We start from the raw sequence: 24,687 nt of genomic DNA on the forward strand, positions 1-24,687 counted from the left end.
TATGAAAGTGAATTAGGTGTCAAATTAAACTTATTGTTATGCTTTATCTGATGGGATAAATTGCAGACTTGATTTTTTTAATCTCAAAATTTTGTAACATTGCTACAGACTCTGTACTCTATTTTGTTGACATCCTTCCTATAATTATGCGACCAAAATTGTACCCCATACTCCAGAATTGGCCTCACCAATGCCTTGTACAATTTTAACATTACATCCCATACTTGATTTAAAAAATCTCAATGTTGTAACATTGCTACCATTTCCTTGGCTCCATAGATGCTGCTGCTGCTGCTGCACCCGCTGAGTTTCTCCAGCATGTTTGGCAACCTAAAGATAGACGCTAACTCGCTACAGGGGGTGTCAAAACTCGCTACAGGACCTGGCGACCCCTGGCGACTGCCTGCCGACCAATCCGGAGTTCGGGTGAGATGACGTCACGGCGCCAGTCCAACCGCCCGCTCTCGAGGCGATGGCGCGAGCGAGCAACGGTCACCCCATAGCCCCGCCCATCGCCGGCTCATATGGCGTGCGCGCTGTTATATAACGCCCCGCCCCGCCCCCTCTCGCGGCCGCCCGCCCCGCCCCGCCCGCCCACCAACGGCCCCTCTCGCGGGCCGCCCCGCCCCGCCCCGCCCCGCCCACCAACGGCCCCTCTCGCGGGCCGCCCCGCCCCGCCCGCCCCCCGCCCACCAACGGCCCCCTCTCGCGGGGGCGCCCCGCCCCGCCCCCCCCGCGGGCCGCCCCGCCCCCCGCCACCAACGCCCCCCTCCCTCCACGTCTCTGCCGCACCGCGAGCCGCCAATCACACGGAGAGCAGGTGAAGGAATCATTCGAGGAAGTATGAGTGGGCAGCACTGAAGACAACGGATGTATTGACAACGGTACCCAGCGAGGATTGTGAATATATGCAGGAAATAAAACCTCACACGAATTGAAAACAACGGCAAGTTCTTAAAAAGTCTCGAATGGTTGAAACTGTCAGTTGTGAGGAAAGGTGACAGTCGCAGGGACACACGGCTGCAGAGTGTTGGCAATCCTGAGTGAGTTACGGTATCAATCCCAATTGAAGGTTCAAGTCCTCACTCAGTCTTGGGTAAAGATCAAGATCCAGGTGAAGATTTTGGTTCCAGGATAAAGTGCCAGTCCGGCGAAACAAAGCTGTAAAGTGCCTGCCCTCCTGGATTAAAGGTGTCAATCTCAGGCTGAAGCTGTCTGATCAATTCAAGGGGGTTTCAGATTCTGTCAACTGTATCGTTTTGAGGTAAGGATATTCTGGAAAAACTCTCAAAGAGGAGGATTGATAATGGTTTGTTTTCATTTGTTTTTGTCAATTCGAACATAATTTCTGCTTCATGGCACACAGGAGCTAGAGGGGAAACATCTAGATGACCCTCTTCGAGGGCAATGGAACATTAGCAAGTAGTGTCCGATTCTGTAGCTCTGTAGGAATTACAGAATCTTTCATCTGATGGGATAAAGTGCTGATGGGATCATCTGAGGTGCTGATGGGATGGACGGTGGGTAGTTTGTTTCTATGACCATATAGATTTGCTTTGGTTTCTTCAGTGTCCTCCTACGTCCCAAAGACATACAAGTGTCTTACAAATCTGAGAGTTTTTTGAAAAGATCACCAGGCAGACTAATAATGGCCAGGCAGTGGCTGTTGTATATATGGTCGTTAGCATGGTCTGTCACAAGGTCCCGCATGTTAGGCAAGTCTAGAAGGGTAGATTGCATGGAATCCACGGTGAGCTAGCTGATTGGATTCAAAATTGGTTTAGAGTAAGAAATCAAAGGGCAGTGGTGGAGGGTTGTTTTGCTGATCTGTGATGAATGGGTGCTGAAGGGGTCAGTGTTGAGTCCATTGTGGTTTCTTAAAAATTAACAATTTAACATTAACAGTTTGAATGACAATGTAGTTAACGTTGTTAGTAAATAAGCATACAACACCAAAGTTGGTGATATCTCGGACAGTGAGAAATGGAGTCTATGTTTATAATAGGACCTAGACCAGTTGGGAAGATGTGCCAAAAAAAAAATCAAATTGAATTTAACTCTGACAGGTGTCAGTTTTGTGAGGTGTCCAGTGTGAGGTATGTTAAACAAGGGCTGCGCGTATTCAGTAAATGGTAGAGCCCTTGAGAGTATTGCAGAACAGAATCTGGGAGTGCAGGTGCAAGGTTCCCTGAAAGTGGCAATTCAGGTGGACATTGTAGTGAACATGTGTCTTCATTGGAAAGGGTATCGAGTACAAAATTTGGGATGACATGGTGCAGCTGTATATATGTTGGTGAGACCACACTTGGCTTACTGTGTGCAGTTCTAGTCGCCAGGTTATAGGAAAGTTATCCATTAGTTGAAAAGGGTACATATGAGATTTACCAAGACTTACCTGAACTTAAGAGCTTGAATTATTGGGAGTTGGAGATGCTGGGTCTTTTAGTTTGGAGCTAGGAAACTGAGGGGGGACCTTATTGAGGTATACATTTTCACTCCGATGGTAGTCCATATCCAGGAATATAAAAACGAAGTTAATGTACTGTTCTCAATTTTGAGCGACCATAGGCCTGAGATTCCCAGGTGGCTTGATGGAGTTACGTAATATCATGAGATGTGCAATCAGAATCTTTATATCATGGTAGGCGTATCAAAAATAAGAGGGCATATGGTTACAGTGAGAGGAAGGACATTTGAGGGGAAAGTTGTGGTGGTGGAATTAGATCAAATGACCGGATTTAAGAGACACTTAGAGAGGTACTTCTGTTCTTTGCTTCAGTTTAGTTTATTGCCATGTGTATGGTGAAAAGCTTTTGTTGCGTGCCATCCAATCAGCAGAAATACAATACATGGTTACAGATGAGCCATTACAGTGCATAGATTCATGATACGGGAATATTGTTTAGTGCTTATTTCAGGATATGGATCCAACCCTTATTGAGATTTCTGTAGATGGGGAAAACCAGTTGGCTTGGATGTGGAGGGCTCAAGGGCCTGTTTCTATTTTATACAGCTTGATGTCTGCCACTGGTGATGTTGCATTTTTCTTCAATGAGGCTTTGAACATTTGTTTTATACATTCAAGGGATATGGACCTCACAAGCTGATCCAGCATTTAATTACCCATCTCATGCCCTTGGGAAGATGGTGGTTCACTGTGTTCTTGATCTGCTGTGGTCCATGGGGTGTGGGTGTACCTACATTGCTGTTAAGCCAAATGTTCCAAGATTTTGACCCAGCAACTGCGAAGGAATGCCGGTACATTTCCAAGTCGGTGTGGTGTATGTCTTGGAGGGCTACTTTGAGGCGGTGGTATTCCCATGCTTTTGCTGCATATCCTTCCAGCTTATAGAGACCATGTTTTGGAAGGTGTTGTCTAAGGAGTCTTGGTGAGTTGCTGCTGTGCACCCTGTAGAAAGATGATACAATACCAACCCAGCTTGTATCGCTACTGAACCTTTCTCTTCTAGAAAGCTTTCCTCAAGGAAGAAAGACCAAAACAAATTTATTTTACTACTACCAAGCAATGTACCTACTTGTGCACATTCCTTATCCTCCTCTTTCCACACTCTTTGCTCAATTAGGCTGCTTTCACCTTGGCCTTCATGTGTAACATTGAAGGGAATTTTAGCCTCTAAATGCAAATGCACAAGCTTCTAATTGTACGGCAATGCTCATCCTGCCATGACATCATATGTTTGAAGAGGGCCCCAACCTGAAATATTATCTATCCATGTTCTCCTGAGATGTTGCCTGACCCACTGAGCTACTCCAGCACTCTGTCTTTTGTAAATCAGCACCTGCAGTTCCTTGTTCCTACATTACCTCATCATTGTTGTCCCAGCCAACATTACTTCATTACCTCAAGGTTCTTGTTGATTGGCTCTCAAACACCTTATTCCCAAATTCCCTTTGGAGCTACATGGTGGCGCAGCAGCTGCTGCCTCTAAGCTCCAGCAACTTGGGTTCAGTCCTGACCTGCAGTGCGGACTGTGTGGAGTTTACACATTCTCCCAGTAACTGTATGCTTTTCCTCCAAGTTCTCCGGCTTTCACCTACATTTCAAAGACAAGCTAGTTGGTGAGTCAATTGTCCTTTGTAAATTGCTCCTAGTGTATGGGTGAGTGGTAGATTTGGGAAGATAGAAATGGGATTTGTTTAGGCTTAGTGCTTGATAGTCGGTTTAGATTCAGTAGACTGATAAGCCTATTTGATTAATAAGATCATACGACATTGTATTGACTACATTTATCATTTACTGCAAGCCATTTTGCAGTACCACATAGAAATGTTTACTGTGCGCTTGGCCACTTTTCACACAGTGTACTCTCCTTGCACATGGCAAAGGCTATAACATTTCTTGGGTACATGGAGCATTTTAACAGTGGAAAATAAATGTTGGATGAATGCTGGTAATGTGCAACGACTCTGGAGAAACTACTTGGGTCATATATAATTGGGAAATGGATGAAGAAGCACTGAGCTACAGTATCTTGGCCGTTCATTTTGCCTACCCTTTAACTATTATTTTAATTAGAACTTCATCTCCGATATCACTTTCCAGTGCCAGAGTCAGTTAGTGCTCAGCCAATTTTAGAATTGGGTGCAGAATAACATTTCTGGTCAGTTTTCAAATTTATGTCTCAGTTTGAAATACACAAGGATTTTGTACTGCTTTAGTCAGGCATCCCGCATTACACAATATTTATAGCAATCACTGTTCTTTTGTTTAGAGTAAGTATGCACGTTCCTGAAGCATGTTTATTTACCCAGTTTTCTTTCATTGTATTATCTTTATCAAATCATGGTAGCTATTTCTGTAAAAATAGTTGCTGAAATATTTGTTAAACCATCTTAACTGTCGTTTTAAAAATAAGTTGTTTGTAATGTGTTTCCTTTTGAACTCCTGGTAAACTTATTGTATTTTGGAAAATCACAGAATCTCATGAGAGAAACACCAGAATCTTTCCTAGCTACTGAAACAATTTGGTTTAATAACAATCTCATAACTGCCATCTCAAGCTTTGTGTGCTTAATCTCATGATGTGATCTTTGCTTCACAAGCACTTGTTCTGGAATATTATACCTGTACATGGTAACCTAGGTGATCATTTTCTTGAGTAATATCAATATAATGTAGAAATTCTGAAACGCGTGTTATATTAAAAAAAATCAAAAAAAAAATCACTTTTTCTACAAAGGAATGCTATGGCAATCCCTTATATTGCATTGACGTAGATGTGAACATAGAAATTAAGAGCAGAAGCTCCACCATTTACTGATGAGATTCAAATCTGAGCTCTGTATTCCTGCTGACTTGGGAAAACATTTCAACACCGTGCTAATCAAGAATTTATGTATGACTGCCTTAAAAATATTCAAAATCTTTTTCCACCCAGGAAGAGGGTTCTAAAAATTCTTGATCCTCTGAGAAGAAACAAAGTGCTGTCTTAAACAAGCAACCCTTGTTTTCAACTAGTGATCCCTCTTTATATATTCTCGCATGAGATCAAAAATTACCTCAATTTTTATGCTGTAGAGATCCCCAGAATTTGTATGTTTCAATAAAGTGTTATCTCTGATGGATGCAACCCTAGCCGGTCCCATTTTTCCTCAAGGCTATTCCAAGCATTAGTCCGGTAAACTCAACGATGCCATTCATAACTAAAGCATAACTTCTATTCCATTCATCTCACAATAAACCATACCGTTCTGTTAGCTTGCTTAGGTACTTAATGTACCTACATACTAGCCTCTTCTAAATTGTGTAGGGGGAAACCAAGACCACTGTATTTTTCGTACTGAAATGCCACATTTTACCATGTTATAGTGCCATTTGCCAGTTCTCTGCACACGGACATAATCTACCTGAATCTCTTTGTACCCCCTCCCCGTCATCTTCACAAATTCCTTCCAACCTATCTTTCTGTCATCAGCAAGTTTAGCAATCATACCTTTTGGTGCCTTTGTCCAAGTTATTGATAGAAACTGTAGGAAGTCAGAGTCATGTGGCATAGAAATGGGCCCTTTTGCCCACTTTGTCCACACTAACCATCATGTACCTCTATTCGGCTGCTCTACTACCTGTTTCAACAACATTACTTTGTCTTAGTAATAATTGTCAAAGATTATGTTCAATGAATGGAGAATGAATTTTATTTCAAGGATAATTCATTTTGAGCATATTTTTAATCTGTAGTTCTGTCCCATGCTCCTACTTTGGTTAATTAATGCCATCTAAGATTGAAATGAAAGAATTAACTTTTCTGGGGGAATTATGTAATGTCTATCTTTTAACATTGCAGTTTAATGGAAGTGGAAACTTTACCTAATTCACAAAAACTAGCCACAGAAGTTGAAAGCATTCTTATTAATTACTACAGCATTGGAAAGGATGAATGGAGAGTTGCAAAGGAAACAGTAAGTATCTATGATGTTGTTTGTGGCACGAAGGAGTGACCTGGGAATTGTATTAAGGAGTACTCTTGCTGGTGTTGGGATAGAAAACCACATATCCAAGCTTACCATCTTTCTTACTACCTAAGGATCAGACGTAATCAGAGTAAACTGCGGATGTTAGAAATTTGCAAAAAAAACAATGCAAGAAACATTCAGTGTGTCATGCAGAATCCATTGAAAGAGAAACCGAGCCACAAGTTTTGGTCAAAGGCCCTTTGTCAGAACCCAACAGTCTTTGACCAGAAACAATGGGGCTGTTTCTCTTTCCACAGATGGTGCTTGACTTACGGAGTTTCTTTGCAGAATTGTCTGGTTATATTTTGGGAATAATCAATGCATATGCAGGACCGATGCACTGTAGATTTCCACATTCTTCAAGATGATTTACAAGTTTGATATTTAAAAAAATTAGATTCAACCTAGATAATTGATAATTTAATTCTATATGTAAAATATGGTTTCCTCTACAGTTGCATGTGATAAATTAGAATGCATGATCTTATTTTGTCTGCCTTCATGGTCTTTTTTAATTTATAAATATATGTTTTTTATAATTTAGCAGTAAACAATCTGCTGTGTTGGGAAAATGTTAGTAGAAGTGTATTTTGCATTTCCGTTCACTTTATGACCTATTTAATCCTGGGTTTGCAGAATGATGTAACTGTTTGGCAGAAGCCCTCGGAGGAATTTGGGGGATTTCTGTAAGTATTCATTGAAACTTAACCTTTGGAAAGTTGTAGGAAACCGCAGCACCTTGGAAAAATCCATGTGGTCACAGAGAGAATGTACAAACTCTATACAGACAGCACCTGTAGTCAGGATCGAACCTGGGTGTCTGGCACTATAAGGCAGCAACCCGACCCACTGTGCCACCCTAGAAGTACTTTCATAGTAGGTCGTTGTAATTAAAGTGAATTAAAAAAAATTGAGATAGTGATTAAAGATGATAATTTGAGAAGTGCAAGCTTGAATAGTATCAAATAGTAACAAATATTTAATAATCATTTTCACTTTTATCAACAATGGTGCAAGTGAGACATGTGGGCTGAGGAAGAGATACAATGGAAATATGTATTCAAATGGATATTTATTCCTTTCAACCAATAAGACTTAAGAAGCAAAGATACCAAGGGTAGGTACGCATACAAACCATGATTTGATAAAAAGGTAGATACACATGCAAACCATTATTTTGATATAAATCTTCAGAAAAGGGAGTTGGACAGAGTGGACTTCAGCAAAGCATTCAACAAGGTTCCGCATGGTAGGCTGCTCTGGAATGTTAGATCGCATGGGAGAGATAGCTGAATGGATAGAAAATTAGCTTCATGGAAAGAAGCAGAGGGTGATGGTGGAAGTTTGCTCCTCGGATTGGAGGCCTGTGACTAGTGGGGTGCCTCGGGGTTCGGTGCTTGGCCCGTTACTGTTTGCCATCTGCATCAATGATTTGGATAAGAACATACATGGCAAGATTAGCAAGCTTGAAGAAGATACAAAAGTGGGGTTTGCAGATGGTGAAGATGGTTGTGAAAAGTTACAGCAGGATCTTGACCAAGTGGGCTGAAGAATGGTTGGTGGAACTTAATACAGAGAAATGTGAGGGGTTGCCTTTTGGGAAGTCTCTACAGTGAATGATAGGGCTCTGGGGAGTGTTGTAGAGCAGAGGGATCTAGGAGTGCAGGTACATAGATCTTTGAAAGTGTAGTCACAGGTAGATCGGGTGGTCAATAAGGCTTTTGGCACATTGGCCTTCATTAGTCAGAGTATTGAGTATAGAAATTGGGAGGCCATGTTGAAGTTGTATAAGATGTGCATTTAGAGCAGTGGTTCCCAACCTTTTTTTGGCCATGCCCCACCTAATCACCTCTAAAATCCTGATGCCCCCCCATGTGGTGATATATAATTCTTATCATTTAAAAAGTGAACTCCGTTTCAGCTGAAGAAGCTTAAAACGCCAATACCTTGGTTGTAATAACTACACAATAAAGACCTTTTTCACCCCAAAAAAATTATTTACTCAAAATAACATCTGAAACATAAACTACAATTACCTGATGGAAAATCCTAAAAAATAAAAATCGAAAATTTGGACCCAGACCTCAGTCGCGCTCAATTGCCCCCCTTAAAAATCAAATTGCCCCCCTGTGGGGCGTACGCCCCACGTTGGGAACCACTGATTTAGAGTATTGTTAAGTTCTGTTACAAGAAAGATGTCAAGCTGGAAACGGTACAGAGAAGATTTACGAGGATGTTGCCAGGACTTGAGGATCTGAGCTATAGGGAGAGGTTGAGTAGGCTGAGACTCTGTTCCTTGGAGTGCAGGAGGATGAAGGATGATCTTCTAGAGGTGTATAAAATCATAAGGAATAGATCGGGTAGATGCTCGGTCTATTGCCCAGAGTGGGTGAATCGAGGACCAGTGGACATGGCTTTAAGGTGAAGGGGGAAAGATTTAATAGGCATCTGAGGGGTAACTTGTGGTGGGTGTATGGATCAAGCTGTCAGAGGAGGTAGTTGAGACTGGGACTATCCCAAATTTAAGACACAGTTAGACAGATACATGGATAGGACAGGTTTGAGGGAATATGGAACAGACGCAGGCAGGTGTAACTAGTGTAGCTGGGACATGTGGGATGGTGTGGTCAAGTTGGGCCGAAGGGCCTGTTTCCACGCTGTATCACTCTGACTGAAAATTGGGAAACGTTGTATCTCTGTTTCTTCAGTCCTTCTTTCAATTTCTAAAAGATTCCACCTTTATAGTGACAGGAAATTACAGGTCTGTATAGATAGTTAGATTCAACTCCACCTTCTTCTTAACTCATTTTCTATTGACATCTGATCCATTCTTCTGTTCTCTTCAGATTAGACTAATTAATATACTCCTACTATAATTGGCATTTTACCTATATTTTATTAAAAAATCAGTTCATCCAATATCCAAATTCATACTGGACATTTCAGTCTAGAAATTGGACTGAGACCTTTTCATTTTTCATTTATAATTAATAGTTTGTACACATGTTCAAAAGCAAGTAACAACAGTTTATTACTGGAATAGGAGGAGCCAATGCAATTTATGTTGAAGTGTGTATGAGTTTACAAGTGAAAATGGATAGATTTATTTAGAGAGGAGCAGAGTACAACTGTCTTTAAAAAAAAATACACTGCAAACTTATTTGTAATTAGTTTGTTTGGAAAGGATAATGTTAGTAGAGATTTTTAACAAGACATGTATGTAATTCACAGCTATAAAACTCAAGGAATTGTGAAAGAGACTCCCAACAGAATAGTGGATTTCATTCGGCCTGGCCCATGTAGATTAGCCTGGGACAGCCTGATGACTTCCATGGACATTGTTGGGGAATTTGAACAGGTATGATACACTTCTTGACTTCTTCATTTTTTTTATTTGTCCCTTGCATTTACAAGGATTATTCCTCTGGGATCTTTTTTTGTAGTTTTCTGTCTTTTTCTGTGTAGTTAGTGCTCCGGAAGTGGTGGTGCTGCCCTGGCAGCAGCGGCTCGCCTGCAGTCCGTTGGTTTTTACTTTTTGTATTGTTTTTTTTCGTTTTTGTCTAGTTATGTTTTTGGTTTTTAGGCTGTGTTTATGTGGGGAGGGGGGTGGGGGGGTGAAACGGGGGCTGCTGTCACTCCCTTCGGGGGAATACGACCTTTTTGTCGTATCCCCCTTCTTTGCCTCCGTCTACGCTGAGGCCTAGCGGAGCCGGCGACCTCGGGACTCTGGAGGCAGCTGACAGGACTCGTCCTGGGCTCGCTCCCGGCCCAGCCCGGGATGGAACGGTGCTCCCGTGAGAGCGGCATGGTGAGGGGCTGGAGTGGCCCAGCCCGAGGGAGGAACGGCACTCCCGCTGGAGTGGCCCAGCCCGAGGGAGGAACGGCACTCCCGTCGGAGTGGCCCAGCCCGAGGGAGGAACGGCACTCCCGTCGGAGTGGCCCAGCCCGAGGGAGGAACGGCACTCCCGTCGGAGTGGCCCAGCCCGAGGGAGGAACGGCACTCCCGTCGGAGTGGCCCAGCCCGAGGGAGGAACGGCACTCCCGCTGGAGTGGCCCAGCCCGAGGGAGGAACGGCACTCCCGTCGGAGTGGCCCAGCCCGAGGGAGGAAGGAACTACGGCACTGCCGTCGGAGTGGCCCAGCCCGAGGGAGGAACGGCACTCCCGCTGGAGTGGCCCAGCCCGAGGGAGGAACGGCACTCCCGTCGGAGTGGCCCAGCCCGAGGGTGGAACGGTACTCACGTGAGGGCGATCCGGTCCGGGGGCTGGGACGGTGCTCCGGTGGCTGGGACGACGTTCTGGTGGAGATGTCCAGAGTCCTGGGTTCAGCCGCGGGCCGGCAGCTGCGTGTGCTGGACTGGAGGTGCGGCGGCTTCGACCACCCTGGGCCGCAGTGTTTGAACCGGCCCGTTCTCGGGGTTCAGTGAGCTGCGGGACTGTTTATACCATCGCCCGGTGGGGAATCGCCTCAGCGCAGAGGGAGCAGAGGGAGAGACTGCAACCCTAAGATTTTTGCCTCCACCACAGTGAGGAGGTGTTTGGAGGACTCACTGTGGTGGAAGTTAATTTGTGTTTATTGTTGTTATTATTGTATCATTGTATGTATGACTGCAGGCACAAAATTTCGTTCAGACCGTAAGGTCTGAATGACAATAAAGGAAATTCAATTATGCTTTTTTTAGAAATCTTGACATAACTATCAATTTGTCCCATTATGAAAGCATGATGCAGTAATAATTGCCAGTTTTCTTTAATTAACTTTTTTGAAGTTCTAGGACAAGATTCAGCATTTGTTCCTTCCTGTTGATGCAGCAGTGCAGTTCAGTTATTCAGTTATCAGGAATTTAGTTAGGATGTTGTCATCAGAAGGGAACACTGCGCGCATAGTCAGCAGATTTAATAACCTGCATACTGTCTAGTGCAGAGATTTTTGCTGAGCCAACTCCTTTCACATTTTCCCACTGGTGATCCTACTGGACCACCAGACAACCCTGCATCACAGGATCTCTTTCCTGGCATCTATGGCAATAATGAGTACTTGTATAGAGCTTCATGTTATTTGACGTTAATATTACCTATGATCTGTTTTGGAGCAACTACATGGAAGCAACAGCCATGAAGGGACACTAACGCCTCCACATCCTCAGAAGATTGAGGAAATTCGGCATATCCCCAATGACTCTTACAAACTATAGATGCACCATAGAAAGCATGTTGTCGGGTTACATCACAGCTTGGTTTGGGAAAAGCTCTGCCCAAGGCCACAAGAAATTGCAGAGAGTTGTGGAGTCCTAGTCCAGACTCTCCATCATCGACTCCACCCTCACTTCATGCTGTCTTGGGAAAGCAGCCAACCTATTCAAACACATGTCCCACCCCACCCATTTCCCCATTCCCCTTGCTTCCATCGGAGTGACGGGAAGGACGGGTGGACGGGTGCCCAGTGGATTCTGCAGAAGATACAGAAGCTTGAAAGCACGCACTATGAGACTCAGGAACAGCTTCCTCCCCTCTGTTATCAGGCTTTTGAATGGTCCTTCCATAAGCTAGGGTGCTGTGTGTTTCACCTCTATCCCATTGTGGACATTGGACTTTGTCTACGGAAATATGTAATCTTCAATAACAATCAGCACGGGAGCACCTCGAGGCTGCGTGCTCAGCCCCCTGCTGTACTCACTCTATACTCATGACTGTGTAGCCGGACAAAGTGTGAACTCCATCATCAAGTTCGCCGACGACACCACTGTTGTGGGACGAATCACAGATGGTGATGAACCAGTAGAGAAGTGTGATCGACTGATTGACCAAATTGTGCCAGCACAACAACCTGGCTCTCAACACCAGTAAAACCAAGGAACTGATTGTGGACTTTGGAAAGGGAAGGATAGGGACCCACAATCCCGTTTATATCGACAGGACGATGGTGGAAAGGGTCAAAAACTTCAAATTCCTGGGCGTGCATATTTCCGAAGATCTTTCCTGGTCCCAGCACACTGATGCAATTATAAAGAAGGCACATCAGCGCCTCTACTTCCTGAGAAGATTACGGAGAGTGAGAATGTCAAGGAGGATTTTCTCGAACTTCTACAGGTGCACGGTAGAGAGCATGCTGACTGGCTGCATCGTGGCCTGGTTCAGCAACTTGAACGTCCAGGAGTGGAAAAGACTGCAGAAAGTTGTGACTGCTGCCCAGTCCATCTTTGGCTCTGACCTCCCCACCATCAAAGGGATCTATCGCAGTCGCTGTCTCAAAAAGGCTGCTAACATCATCAAAAACCCACACCACCCTGGTCACACACTCATTTCACCATTGCCATCGGGAAGAAGATACAGGAGCCTGAAATTTGTAACATCCAGGTTCAGGAACAGCTTCTTGCCCACAGCCATCAGGTTATTAATCACGACATCAAATAAGCTCTGAACAATAACAGTCTATTATTATTATTGCACTATATCTGTTTATTTATTGTGTATATATGGTCTATAGACACTATTGAACTATTATCTTCCATTTTGTATTATATTTACATATTCTGTTGTGCTGCAGCAAGTAAGAATTTCATTGTCCTATCTGGGACAGATGACAATAAAACTCTCTTGACTCTTGAACTAATGCGCTAAAACGCTGAAAACTATGTATTGCACTCTGTATCGTACCCTTTGCCCTAGCTATTGTACTTGAGTTTGTTGTGACTGCATTTAATGTACAGTATTGTCTGATCTAAATGACAGCATGCAAACCAAAGCACGGTACACATCACTATAATAAACCTAAATCGCATAGGGTATATTGAGACGTTCTCTCTTGCTTCCTACAGCCTCCCTTTGCTGACCTTTGCTGCCATTAGACGTATTGCTGCTATCAGTGCATATTGAAGGATGTATCTGTGTGACAGTGTCTGTAGATTCCCCCAAATTAAATATTGTGCTTTAAAAGTCACCATCATTCCCACTTTACCACACTCTCAAAGATGTTCTGAGGCACTTTCACAATATTCTTGGGGGAGAATCTACCCCAGCTTGTGTAGCTCTTGTGTGGCACATCAAAATGGCCTAAAATCCATTTTCAAGATAAATTAGATGATTTTTCATCTGGTTGACATAAATGGATGTTTTCAATGTCAATATTAAGTGCTTGTGGAAAGAGTCACAATTCATTGCTTAAGAGCAATTATATTCTGGTTGAACTGGCTTATAGATATCAGTAAAGACATTGCTAACTTGACAGTCATGGGCATGAGAATGCTGTCACGCTGAACGTAGTGAAGAGACTAATCTCCCAATAACCTGTTCAACGTGGTTGTATTACTTAACAGCTGTCACCAGTGAGTCTTGTTAAAGCTCCCATGCTCCACATGGGTAGATAATGGAGGATTAACTTAATATAAAAGATTAAAAAATAACATAAAAGACATATATTCTTTCTTTGGCTTGAATCTCAATCGATAATCAAAGTGTCTAAGTACAGATTTGATATCGACTGGTATTTGGGGATGTTTCTTAAATTTTCCCTTGCATGTTATGATCTGTACTCTTTCACCCTGTGAACAGAACCCTCCTTGCAATATGTTCTTTGACACTGGCAGATGTGACTTCTGTTCCATCATAGTGATACAAGGGGTGGGAGATTGCACCCTTCACTAGGTCCACCCTGTTTCGACGAATGCAATCAACCTGGCGTGCGCAAACAGAAGATCAAACAGAACAAGTTGTCTTACAACTTTAGGCTGTGCACCCCATACACAAGAAGAAGATAGTGATACAAGATGTTTCGCCCAATTTGTATTTTTGACTGAGAATATATTACCAAAGCAGCCATATCTCCTTTCCTGTGCACTTGGGTTTTTTTTTTACATTGATTCATGGCAGATCTAAATTGGAGAGTCCCAAAATTGGGCTTGAATAGTACTATACATCCCTCCCCCTTGCAGGACCTGGTACATAATTGCAAGCAGTAACAGCCAACATCAGGCACCACTGCATCATTCTCCATGTGGAACACTTTGCTTGTCATAATTGGCACAAACCTATTTCCCTCATGATCCAAAACTGCTTTATGGTGCCTGCTAGATTAATGTGGACAGCTGGCACAACCACACTGTTCCTTGGCGGCATCCGTCAAAAGGAGGCTCAGTATTGAGAGTGACCAGCATTTGTTAAAGCTAAACCGTAGTATATAAAACCAACCTGCACTTTTAAGAGGGGGGATGTACTTTGGTTGCACAGGCATGATATTCTTCAGATTTAAATCGGAATTCTGATTTTTTTTAGTTTTCCTACTTTTCAATTTTTTTGTGCCCGATTATTTGGTGGCCAATCAACCGCTGTCTCTAAGGGGGTTGCATCCAATCACCGACCAGCTTCCCTTAAAATTCCCGTCCAATCAAGAAATCGGTCTCCTGCCGGCCAATCAGACGCAGTCTCCGAGGGCCGTTGCGGCCAATCACCAACCAGCTATTCCTACTGAAGCAGAAGATGACTGCAGCCAAAATCACTTTTTCTGTACTGTTTGCACACAGTGCTAGGCAAAGAGACATTTCAGTTAGCATTTTTTTGTAAAGATTTTTTTAGCTGTACGAAGTCATTTATTTCATGAAATATTTATATTTTGGGGGGTTATTTTACTGGTTATGTGTTAGAAAAATTCTAAGCTTCTGTTATGTAAACTACCAGCAGAAAGCTTGGGAATCAATTTAATAAAAATGCAGGAGTCCCCTTAAACCCCACTGGGGGGGTGAATATCATGCCTCGCTGCAGCAGGTGCTAGTGCTGCCATTGCACCCTATTTTTATCAGTATGCTCCGTCAACCAGGAATTGTACCTGTTGTTTCTATACTTTACCATACCCTCTCATTTCAAAAGGCTTACACATAGTTAGCCATTCCGTTGTGACTGCCGTATCCTTGTATTTCTGTCACCCCTTGGTCAAGTTACATTTCTGGCCTTCAGGCTAGAGAAAGCTACACCAGTAGAGACAAGTTGAACTGTACCACACTTCCTTTTCTCATGCATGACTTGTTGGTACATAATTGCAAGCAGCAACAGCCAACATTAGGTACCACTGCATCATACTCCAGTGCTCGACATCATTGGATTTATCACTACTGAGATAGTCAGTAACAGCATTGAAACTATAGATGATACCCCTGCAGCACATCTACCTCTTCATTTCTCCATTAACTCTCATTTAAAAAAAAAAATTTGGTTCTGTCAAAGCACAAAAATGCACCTTGTGCTTTCCTCAATTCCATGCCTTAACGACTTTATCGCAACCTGATCAGGTTTTGGTAGAAACACAAGTGGGTGAAGATGAAATTATACTATCATTCAATTTAACATAACACCCCAGACACTGACAATGTCATTTCGAGGCTCACGTATATATGTTTGTGTAACTTCAATCTCAGGGGAGCAGGCATGTATATTTCTTGAGCTAATTTCCTGAAGAGGACTCTTAAGAGAATTAAGTGGAGTAGACTACAGAAGAAAACTCTGGCAGGAACGGGGTATTGGTTGAGAATGATCAGCCATGATCACATTGAATGGCGGTGCTGGCTCAAAGAGCCGAATGGCTGACTCCTGCACCTATTATCTATGTATCTATGTAAATGACGTAAAGTGATTCATATATTGGCTGGCCTGCAAAAATGCCAGAGTGCACATGGTGGAACTCAGCACTAACTGTGCACAAGGTATTGATTAGAGCATGAAGCCTATTATTTTGAACATGGAAGTGGTGAGCAACTGTGGAAAAGACCTGATCCCAACCATAACACAAAGTCTGATAGTTATGACGCAACTTGTACAACAGCATAAGCAGAATCTAACCAGTATCTAGGTTCTGCAATGGAATCCAGTTTATGAGCTCAGTTAGCATTGTTGAAAAGGGCTCCCACAGTGTCCTCATAGTCCGGAATCTATGTGCCTACAGGTTACTAGGAATGATTGAGGTACAATCCCAGAGGAATGACAATTACTCCATAACAGGGTACTGGGAATGATTGAGGTACAATCCCAGGGGAATGAGAATGACTCCATAGACCATAACATCTGTGACTATTTTCAATATGACGGATTCTCATTCCCATGACTCAGTTGGCAATGTCCTCCCTGTTGCCCATTAGCTAGTTCCGCCAGCAGGTGATTGTTCTTAACAGGAGGGTGTGATCTGAAGTTTTGGCTTCGAGTGCTAGAGCTGCTGAAATCACTCTTCAAAGTAATTTGCAGTCTCTTCCATTTGAATTCCACAGTCTTCCGCCGTCAGGCTGCACAAATGGGATCACATCATGTAGGAACACTAGGATGGGAAAAGGCATGCTGAAGAATGGTGCTGCGGAAGTGCAAAAGGGTATTTAGTATTTTTCGAGTTACAAATTTGGTCCCCCTTTGGCTTTTGAATTGTGATTAACATGGGAGATCTGATGGTCAACAACAGAAGGAAACTAGTGAAATACTGATTAAGTACCGGTATACAATGTTTTAAATCTGTGGTGGAACGGTTATTGGAGGGGATTCTTAGGGACAAGATTTACCAGTATTTCACTATAAATTGCCCTGGGGTGTAGATGAGTAATACCTTCTGGGGTGCGGATTCATTCATTAATGAAAATACAAGAATAAAAATAAGGATTAATGTAGGATAAATGTAAATGGTTGTTTGATAGTTCATATAGGCTGAACGGCCTGTTTCATGCTGATGACTCTTATTTTGCAGAAGATGTTAAGTAAATATTTTGTTATTTATCCCATAAAATAATGAAGAAAATAATATTTGATACCCTACAAATTTATTCAGCAGGGTTGTTGTTTGATGCAATACACCACAGCAGGACAATTGTGGAATGTGATTGCCCCAAGAGAATTCATTGACTTCTCCTACACCACAGATTACCAGGATGGGTTGCTAACTTGTGGTAAGCATATGCAGTGAAGTTTACAGTCTTTTCTCTATTCCTGGCCGAGACCGCTCCCTCTGCAACTCCATGGTTCACTCATTCCTTCCCACCTAAACCACCCCCTTTCCATATACTTCCCCTGCCACTGCAGGAGATGTAACAACTGTCCCTATACCTTTTTTCTCGCCTCCATCCAGGGACCCCAGCAGTCCTTCCGTGTGAGACAGAGGTTTATGTGCACCTCACCTCACCTCACCTCATCTACTGCCTCCAGTGTTCCTGTTGTGGGCTCCTGTACATTGGCGAGAGCAAGCGTAGATTCTCCTGGTTGCTAACCATTTTAACTCCTCTTCCCATTCCCATACTGACCTTTCTGTCCTGTGCCACCATCATTTACAGAGTGAGGCCATATGCAAACTGGAGGAACACCATCTCATACTTTGCTTGAGTAGCTTACAACTGAACGGTATTTATATACTTATGAAACCCTGATCTTGGATGTGGATGTATTTATTTGTGTGTCTATTTGTGTGTTTTTCTGTGAATCACATCTCCTCGAAAACACGACGTGCTAACGATGAAATTTTTACATATTCCGATAGAGGTTTACCTCATGATCTCGAAAATGGCCTGATCTGAAAATTTGATTCATTATTTCCTGAGTTTTTTATTAAATTTGTTCACAAAACGAAGGTATTTTTTAAAGCTAACGAGCTGATGATGTCGCAATAGCTCTGCTCCACGCGGCTAGCTGCGCAGTTTTCAACGCAGGTTTTCTGGGCACTGTTTTCCACGAGCTACGAGTTACGTTAACCCTCACAACCGATTTCTGTCATAGTGGATGGAGCGTCCCCACAATAATCAGACACCACTGTCTCTTTAACAACACAGACTGTTCTCTACACTGTGGGAGGCCAATTGCTTTGATCAACACTTGTGCAATGATGAAGGACACTGCTGGAGTAACTCAGGTCAGGAAGCACCACTGGAGAGCATGGATAGGTGACATTAGGGCTGAGACCTACTGTTGGATCGTGATTCGCACCCGACCGCCACAAGGCCAAGACCCGCAGTGGTGCCGGGAGATGCAGCACCAATGTTCACCTCCTCCCTGGTCTCTTTGAGGCTGGGACCACCAAAGCTGCTGCCGAGCCACACCATCATCTCAGTCGCTTCCAGACCAGTCCTTCCAACCATCGCCGCCAGGCCAGGATGCCGACACTGGCCCACGACTGCTTCCAGGCTGGACATACTGCTCCCACTGCTGGCCCACACGGCTTCCTTGGCCACTTCTAGGCCGTGCCTACTGCCACCGCCACTGCTGAACCTTACCTGCACTCCAGCTACCTGCAGGCCGTAACCAATGACTCCGCCAATCCTCACCACTCTCCCGGCTGTCAACTCACCAGGATTCCAGGCCCGGTTCCAGACCAAGACTCTGAACGATACGATACGATAAAACTTTTTTGGGGAAATTGGTCTGCCAACAGTCACAACACCCAAGGAACACAGAAACTTGAAATTAGAAGTGAAAACAAAAATAAAAAAACAACCGATTGTCGTCTAGCTGCCGTGTGCACAGCGCCTTCACCGGAACAAATGAACAAACAAACAAACACAGCTTTATCCTTTGGGCAGAGGATTCTAAACTGGAGTGACAACCCCCCCCCCCCCCCCCCCCTTTTTTGTTCTCCCACTGACCCTTACGGCGATCCCCACACTCCGGTTCCTCATTGTTCTTCGCGGCGGTCCCCATTCAAGAGGACATTCAAGAGGAGGCTGTTGTCCTGACACCAGAGTGCCAGATCAGCCACCTCCTCCCGGGAAGCCTTCTCATTGTTATCGGAGATCAGGCCCACCACCACAGTGTCATCAGCAAACTTGATTATAGAGTTGGAGCTGAACCTGGCCACACAGTCATGTGTGTACAGGGAGTACAGTAGGGGGCTGAGGATGCAACCCTAGGGGAATCCTGAGGGTGGTCGATGTATGACTTACCATCTTGACTACCTGGGGCCTGGCGGTGAGAAAGTCCAAGGCCCAGATGCACAGGGGAGTGTTAAGCCCCAGCAGCTTCTCAGCAAGTCGGGACTATCGTATTGAAGTCTGAACTGAAGTCGACGAACAGCATCCTCACATAGCTCCCCCCTTCTGGCTGTCAAGGTGAGAGAGAGCGGTGTGTAGAACCTGGGAGACCGTATCGTCCATGGATCTGTTCGGACGGTAGGCGAACTGCAACGGGTCCATGTTGCGAGGGAGGAAGGAGCAGATGTGGTTCTTGACCAGCCTCTCAAAGCATTTCATGACTACCGAGGTGAGGGCCACCGGTCGGTAATCATTCAAGCAAGCTGGAGAGGTATGCTTTGGTACAGGTACAATGATGGATCTTTTGAAGCAGGCAGGGACCATGGACCTGGCCAGGGAGAGGTTGAATATTGTGGTGAGGACTGGTGTTAGCTGAGTAGCACAAGACTTAAGTACTCGCCTAGATATTCCATCTGGGCCTACAGCTTTCCTCATGTTCACACGTGTCAGAGCCCTCCTCACTGCAGCCTCGCTAGCCATCACGCTGGTGGTGTTGTTGTTAGCCGGCGAGCTAGGGGTGATGTTGCCCATCTCGAATTGTGCGTAGTAAGAGTTCAGGTCGTCAGCTAGGGAGGTGCCGGCACTTCCGGTTGAGGGTGGGGGGGGGGGGGGGGGGGGCTGCTCCAGTAGTAAGTTGTAGTCCGTAGCCGCTGCCAAAGGCATCTGGTGTCCTGCTGCTCCATCCTGTCCCTGTACCTCCTTTTTGCGTCCTTCACCGCCCTTCGCAGTCGGTAAGTCTACCATGTAGTCGTCCATATTTCCGGATGCCAGGCCAGAGTTGTAGGCAGCGGTGCGAGCATTCAAGGCAATGCAAATGGACCCGTCTACCCAGGATTTTTGATTAGGAAAGATGCTTACCGTGGGGACGATGTTGTCGATTATTGTTGCGATGAAGTCCGTGACTGCTTCCGCGAACTCACTGACGTCACTGGAACTTGCTTGGAACATATTCCAGTCGCCATCAGTCAGTGCATCCTGCAGCATGGCCTCTGACTGGTTGGACCACCGCTTTACGTCCCTCGTCACTACCGCTTCCCGTACTATCCGTTGTTTATACTCCGGTAGCAGGAAAATAGCAGCGTGGTCACATTTTCCAAAAGGAGGGAGTGAAACAGCCTTGTAGCCTTTCCTGAACGGTGTGTAGCAGTGGTCCAAAGTTTTTCCCCCCCTGGTGGCACACGTGATGTGTTGGCAGAAGTTAGGCATGACCTTTTTGTGATTTAATTTGTTAAAATCTCCAGCCACCACCATAGCCGCATCCGGGTTCTTGGTTTGGTGTCGACATAGCACATCGTGTAGGGCCGATAGTGCCACTTCGGTGTCCACATGCGGTGGAATGTAGACGGCTGTGATGATCACTGAGCTGAACTCACGGGGAAGGTAGAATGGACGGCATGAGATCATCAGATGCTCCAGGTCCGGCGAGCAGGAACGAGAAAGCATCTTAATATATCCAGGGTTGCACCAGTTATTATTGGTCATGAAGCAGACTCCTCCACCCTTGGATTTCCCAGATTCTTCCGTTCTGTGCAACAACACTATTTCTTGGTAATCCCTTACTTTTTTTATAGCAGACACCATTACCCCTGTGCTGTCAGTTATGAGGGTTTACTGTATTATCGACATCAAATTGCATTAGTTATGTTTCGGCGATTGCTGCAGGGGTCAGGATTCATGTTTCCAGTATGCATTGCCTTGTGCGAAGATTCCAAACTCAGAGAAATTACTGTATAATATTAAATTATTCTCATTAAACAGTATCTACTTCATATTCAATTTAAAGCCATACATGCAGCCACGTTGTAAAGATGGTTTTGTTTCATTCCTAATTTAATTTTCATAGAACTCATGTGTTATACTGTAAAGGGTTTAATTATTTTGGGGACTAATGCTTTGAATTATCTAATTCTGTTAAAGAACAACCTTTTTTCTTAACCCAATACAGGAGTCAGCGTTGAATACGGGGAGAAACAAGACAGTTTTGTTCGTGGATTTAATCACCCATGTGGATGGTTTTGCATTCCCTTGAAGAGTGACCCAGACCACAGCCTCTTGACTGGTTTTATTCAGACTGACTTAAGAGGAATGTTGCCACAAACATTAGTGAACACTGCAATGGGAAATACATTAGTTAATTTCTATAATGACCTCCGAAATGCTTTAAAAACTTAAGTCTGGGATAAAATAATAACCATAGATGACCCCTTTTAAAAGATACATGTAACTCCTTAATATGTTGCTATTCCATTCTATTGTGTTAGAGCTCAGGTTGGCATTAAGTGTAATATTTATTGGCAGTAGCCAGGCTTATTGTAGATCCCGTGATGTAATATCCCTGACCCACGGTGCGAGTTCATTCCAAGAACTCTCCTGAGTTAAAAAAAAAAATCAAACTCGTGGTTAGCATGGAGAATGAACGTAGCGGGTACGTCTGAGCTTGCTGACGTCTCTTAGCGTTAACGGCAGGTACTCGGGAAGACTAGCTAACGGCAGGTAAGCACGGGACGACTCGTGAAGATTTTTCAACATGATGCAAAATGTCCACGAGAGCCCCGAGTACCGACGAGTGGCCATGACCGTAAATCTCCGAGTTCGAATCAGGGCAAACTCAGGAGAACTCTTGGAATGAACTCGTACTGTGGGACAGGGGTTTAAGTTTAGTAAGTTTTAAGTTTAAATACAATATGACAACTTCAACGTAAAGCTATCAGTAACAATGAGCTCAGTCTGAAGAAGGGTCGCGACCCGAAATGTCCATTCCTTCTCTCCAGAGATGCTGCCTCGCCCGCTGAGTTACTCCAGCATTTTGTATCTACCTTCGATTTAAACCCGCATCTGCAGTTCTTTCTTACACAGTAACAATTAGCTAACGGATTTTAATCTTAATGTGCAGCCTTATAATTCCATAATCAATTCATCCTGAGGTTTGTGTTCAAATAATTAACTATTGTGGTTTCAAAAAATCAGAAAGATGGGTTTATATTAATTGATGACAATGCTCAAACTGTATCTCTTGAAAATGTGCATTCAAATGGCACTAGTTTCATTTGATGCTGTGGGAGAAAGACATTTTTGTGAAAGGACAATGTTTTGCAAATTGATGTATGAACAACATAATTCCTGTGCCTTTAGTTTAGATGCACATAAAAACTGCACTATTTCATGAATTGTAGATGGACTTACCTGCTAACTATCCCGTAAAAGCTTTAAGCTTTTATATCAAATTTCTAACCTGGATCCACTGCTGGAAGGGGATAGGTGACTGTAGGACTATCACACTGCATGTAAAAGAGAATTGGGCATCTGACCTTGTTGTTCAATTGTTCATTATTGGAGAGGATACCGAAGGAAAAGATTGAATCACTTGCAGACCTCACGTCCCTCAAATACTCAGCCAGAAAAATACCTCATCTGCAAAATGCTCAGAAATGCAGTCCATTGCTGCATCAATGTTGAATTTGTTTTGTAATGCATGGCAGTCTGTGCACCAGCAGTACATGTATCATCTGCCTCTTTAAGGGAATGCATGAATGGACCTTGTTCCTATAGTTAGAGCCATAAAAGCTATTTAAAAATGTTTGGTATTCACACTCCAGTAGTGTAATGGTGAGATCAAATGTGTGTTATATTGCTGAGTGTCTTCAGTCTTGTACCTTGCCATCTGTGGGACATGTCAGTGTAGTAGGCAATTGAATTAACCTATGATTAGTGTAGTGCATTAAACATATGTATCAAGTGTATGAATTTCCAAGCCTGATATAATTTTCAACAGCTCACGCAGTTTGGTGCAGCAAAACTACTTTGAACTATTGTACAATAGATGATGCCAGATTACTCTGTGTAATCTGTGAGGAAGCAGTTGGGTAATAATTAATGTTTTTGATCAACTATCAGTCCAAATGTCTTTTAAATGTTGCTATAGTAAGCACCATATTGCCTAGTGTTGCTTACTATAAGGTCCAAGCTACTTCCATGTGGTAAAAGTTGCCTCTCGGAGAGTTGCCATTAAATTTCCACTCTCACCTTAAACCTATGTCTTCTGGTTCTCGATTTCCCCTAATTTGGGCAAAATAGCCTGTGCAGTCAATTTATCTATTTTATAGACTTCAATAAGATCACCCCTCAACCTGCTGCAATCTAAGGAATAAAGTCCAAGGCTGGAAGCTTTCAGATTTTTTCCTTTCTTCCCATATTTGTGTTTTTGGAATTTTATAAGCAAATATTTTGTATAGTGCGTACTTCAGTATGGAATATCTTTTGTGGCCTTTTCTATTTCCAGGTTGTGGTAAATTGGAAGGAAAACTGCAATGCCTGAATACAGGTCTCAAAACATAAGTGGTTCACAACTGTGCAGTTCTTGTAGGATGGCAAATTGCTTCTAGGATCATCGTGGCTTTGCATATGCAGGGCTAACATTGGCTACACATTTGAAAGATGTGTAGCCAATATGGAAAATGTTGTATGAGATATTTGATTGTATAACTAGCTTTCTGATATGCTATTGCTATCTATTTTATTATGCGGGACAATCCACAAAGTCTAGTATCTGCTTTCTATATGATCTTTTTGTACTGCCCTTTTCCTCAAGTACATGCCCTTCCCTATCAAAAGAGCCATTCATCTCCTTTATACCCAAAAACCTCCCCCCTCCCGCTTTTATTTTCTTGCAAAAGTATTTTCCTCATCTTATCTTTATCAAGTTATCTTTCCCATAACAGTTTCAATCCTTCCAATTTGGTTTCTGCCCCTACCAAAGAATGCTAAAATGGTTTCAATCAAAGGCAAAAGTGATGGTATGAACTTTCCAACTTTTTTCAATGAATTCAATACATCCACAATACTTTCAAAAAACGATTCTACTGAACCAGCAAGTTGCCTACCAGTTTTTTTGTCATGAATGTCTTGCTTGCTACTGTTCTGCAATTAAATGCTATGACAAACTATGACTTGCTCTTTGAGATATCTGGAACTTTTATTTAAGTAAATGTTCATTTAATGTCTGGATACATAGTATATTTAATTATTTTAGTGCTTGAATGAAGGTTTCTGATTATCAGTATGAATACAATGTAACTCCATCATTTGAATTAGATTATAAAAACAGTTTGATTAGTTAACTGCTTTTATTGACATGGTAATTAAAAAAAAAAGTTCAGTTACATTGTTCCACACAACGTGTAATGGCGTTCCAGTTGAAAACACTAATAAAGATAGATCATTTGCAGAAGACTTTAT

At 43.3% G+C, this 24,687-nt stretch overlaps 1 protein-coding gene across 2 annotated transcripts; it reads left to right on the forward strand.

Annotated features, from left to right (window-relative positions):
- The first annotated feature begins 771 nt into the window (after positions 1 to 771).
- On the forward strand, positions 772 to 24,679 carry stard4 (StAR-related lipid transfer (START) domain containing 4). 2 transcript variants are annotated; one of them, XM_055633212.1, is made up of 6 exons: positions 772 to 1,264; positions 6,306 to 6,420; positions 7,111 to 7,160; positions 9,706 to 9,832; positions 17,271 to 17,385; positions 21,398 to 24,679. In XM_055633212.1, exons 2-6 carry the CDS (start codon positions 6,310 to 6,312, stop codon positions 21,622 to 21,624), a joined length of 630 nt encoding a protein of 209 aa, XP_055489187.1. In that variant the 5' UTR covers positions 772 to 1,264; positions 6,306 to 6,309; the 3' UTR covers positions 21,625 to 24,679. The 2 variants fall into 2 exon arrangements, with proteins under 2 accessions (XP_055489187.1, XP_055489186.1); XM_055633211.1 differs by having other exon boundaries at positions 773 to 1,264; positions 17,268 to 17,385.
- Positions 24,680 to 24,687: the final 8 nt, after the last annotated feature.

Source organism: Leucoraja erinacea, chromosome 3, assembly GCF_028641065.1.
Source record: "Leucoraja erinacea ecotype New England chromosome 3, Leri_hhj_1, whole genome shotgun sequence".
Classification (NCBI taxonomy): domain Eukaryota; kingdom Metazoa; phylum Chordata; class Chondrichthyes; order Rajiformes; family Rajidae; genus Leucoraja; species Leucoraja erinaceus.

Excerpts from the sequence above, each read along its gene's own strand:
- stard4 (XM_055633211.1), top strand. The coding sequence starts at position 6,310 with ATGGAAGTGGAAACTTTACCTAATTCACAAAAACTAGCCACAGAAGTT. Across the intron at positions 7,161-9,705 it reads GAGGAATTTGGGGGATTTCT|CTATAAAACTCAAGGAATTG; the intron begins GTAAGTATTCAT and ends TGTAATTCACAG. Across the intron at positions 9,833-17,267 it reads TTGTTGGGGAATTTGAACAG|CAGGGTTGTTGTTTGATGCA; the intron begins GTATGATACACT and ends AAATTTATTCAG.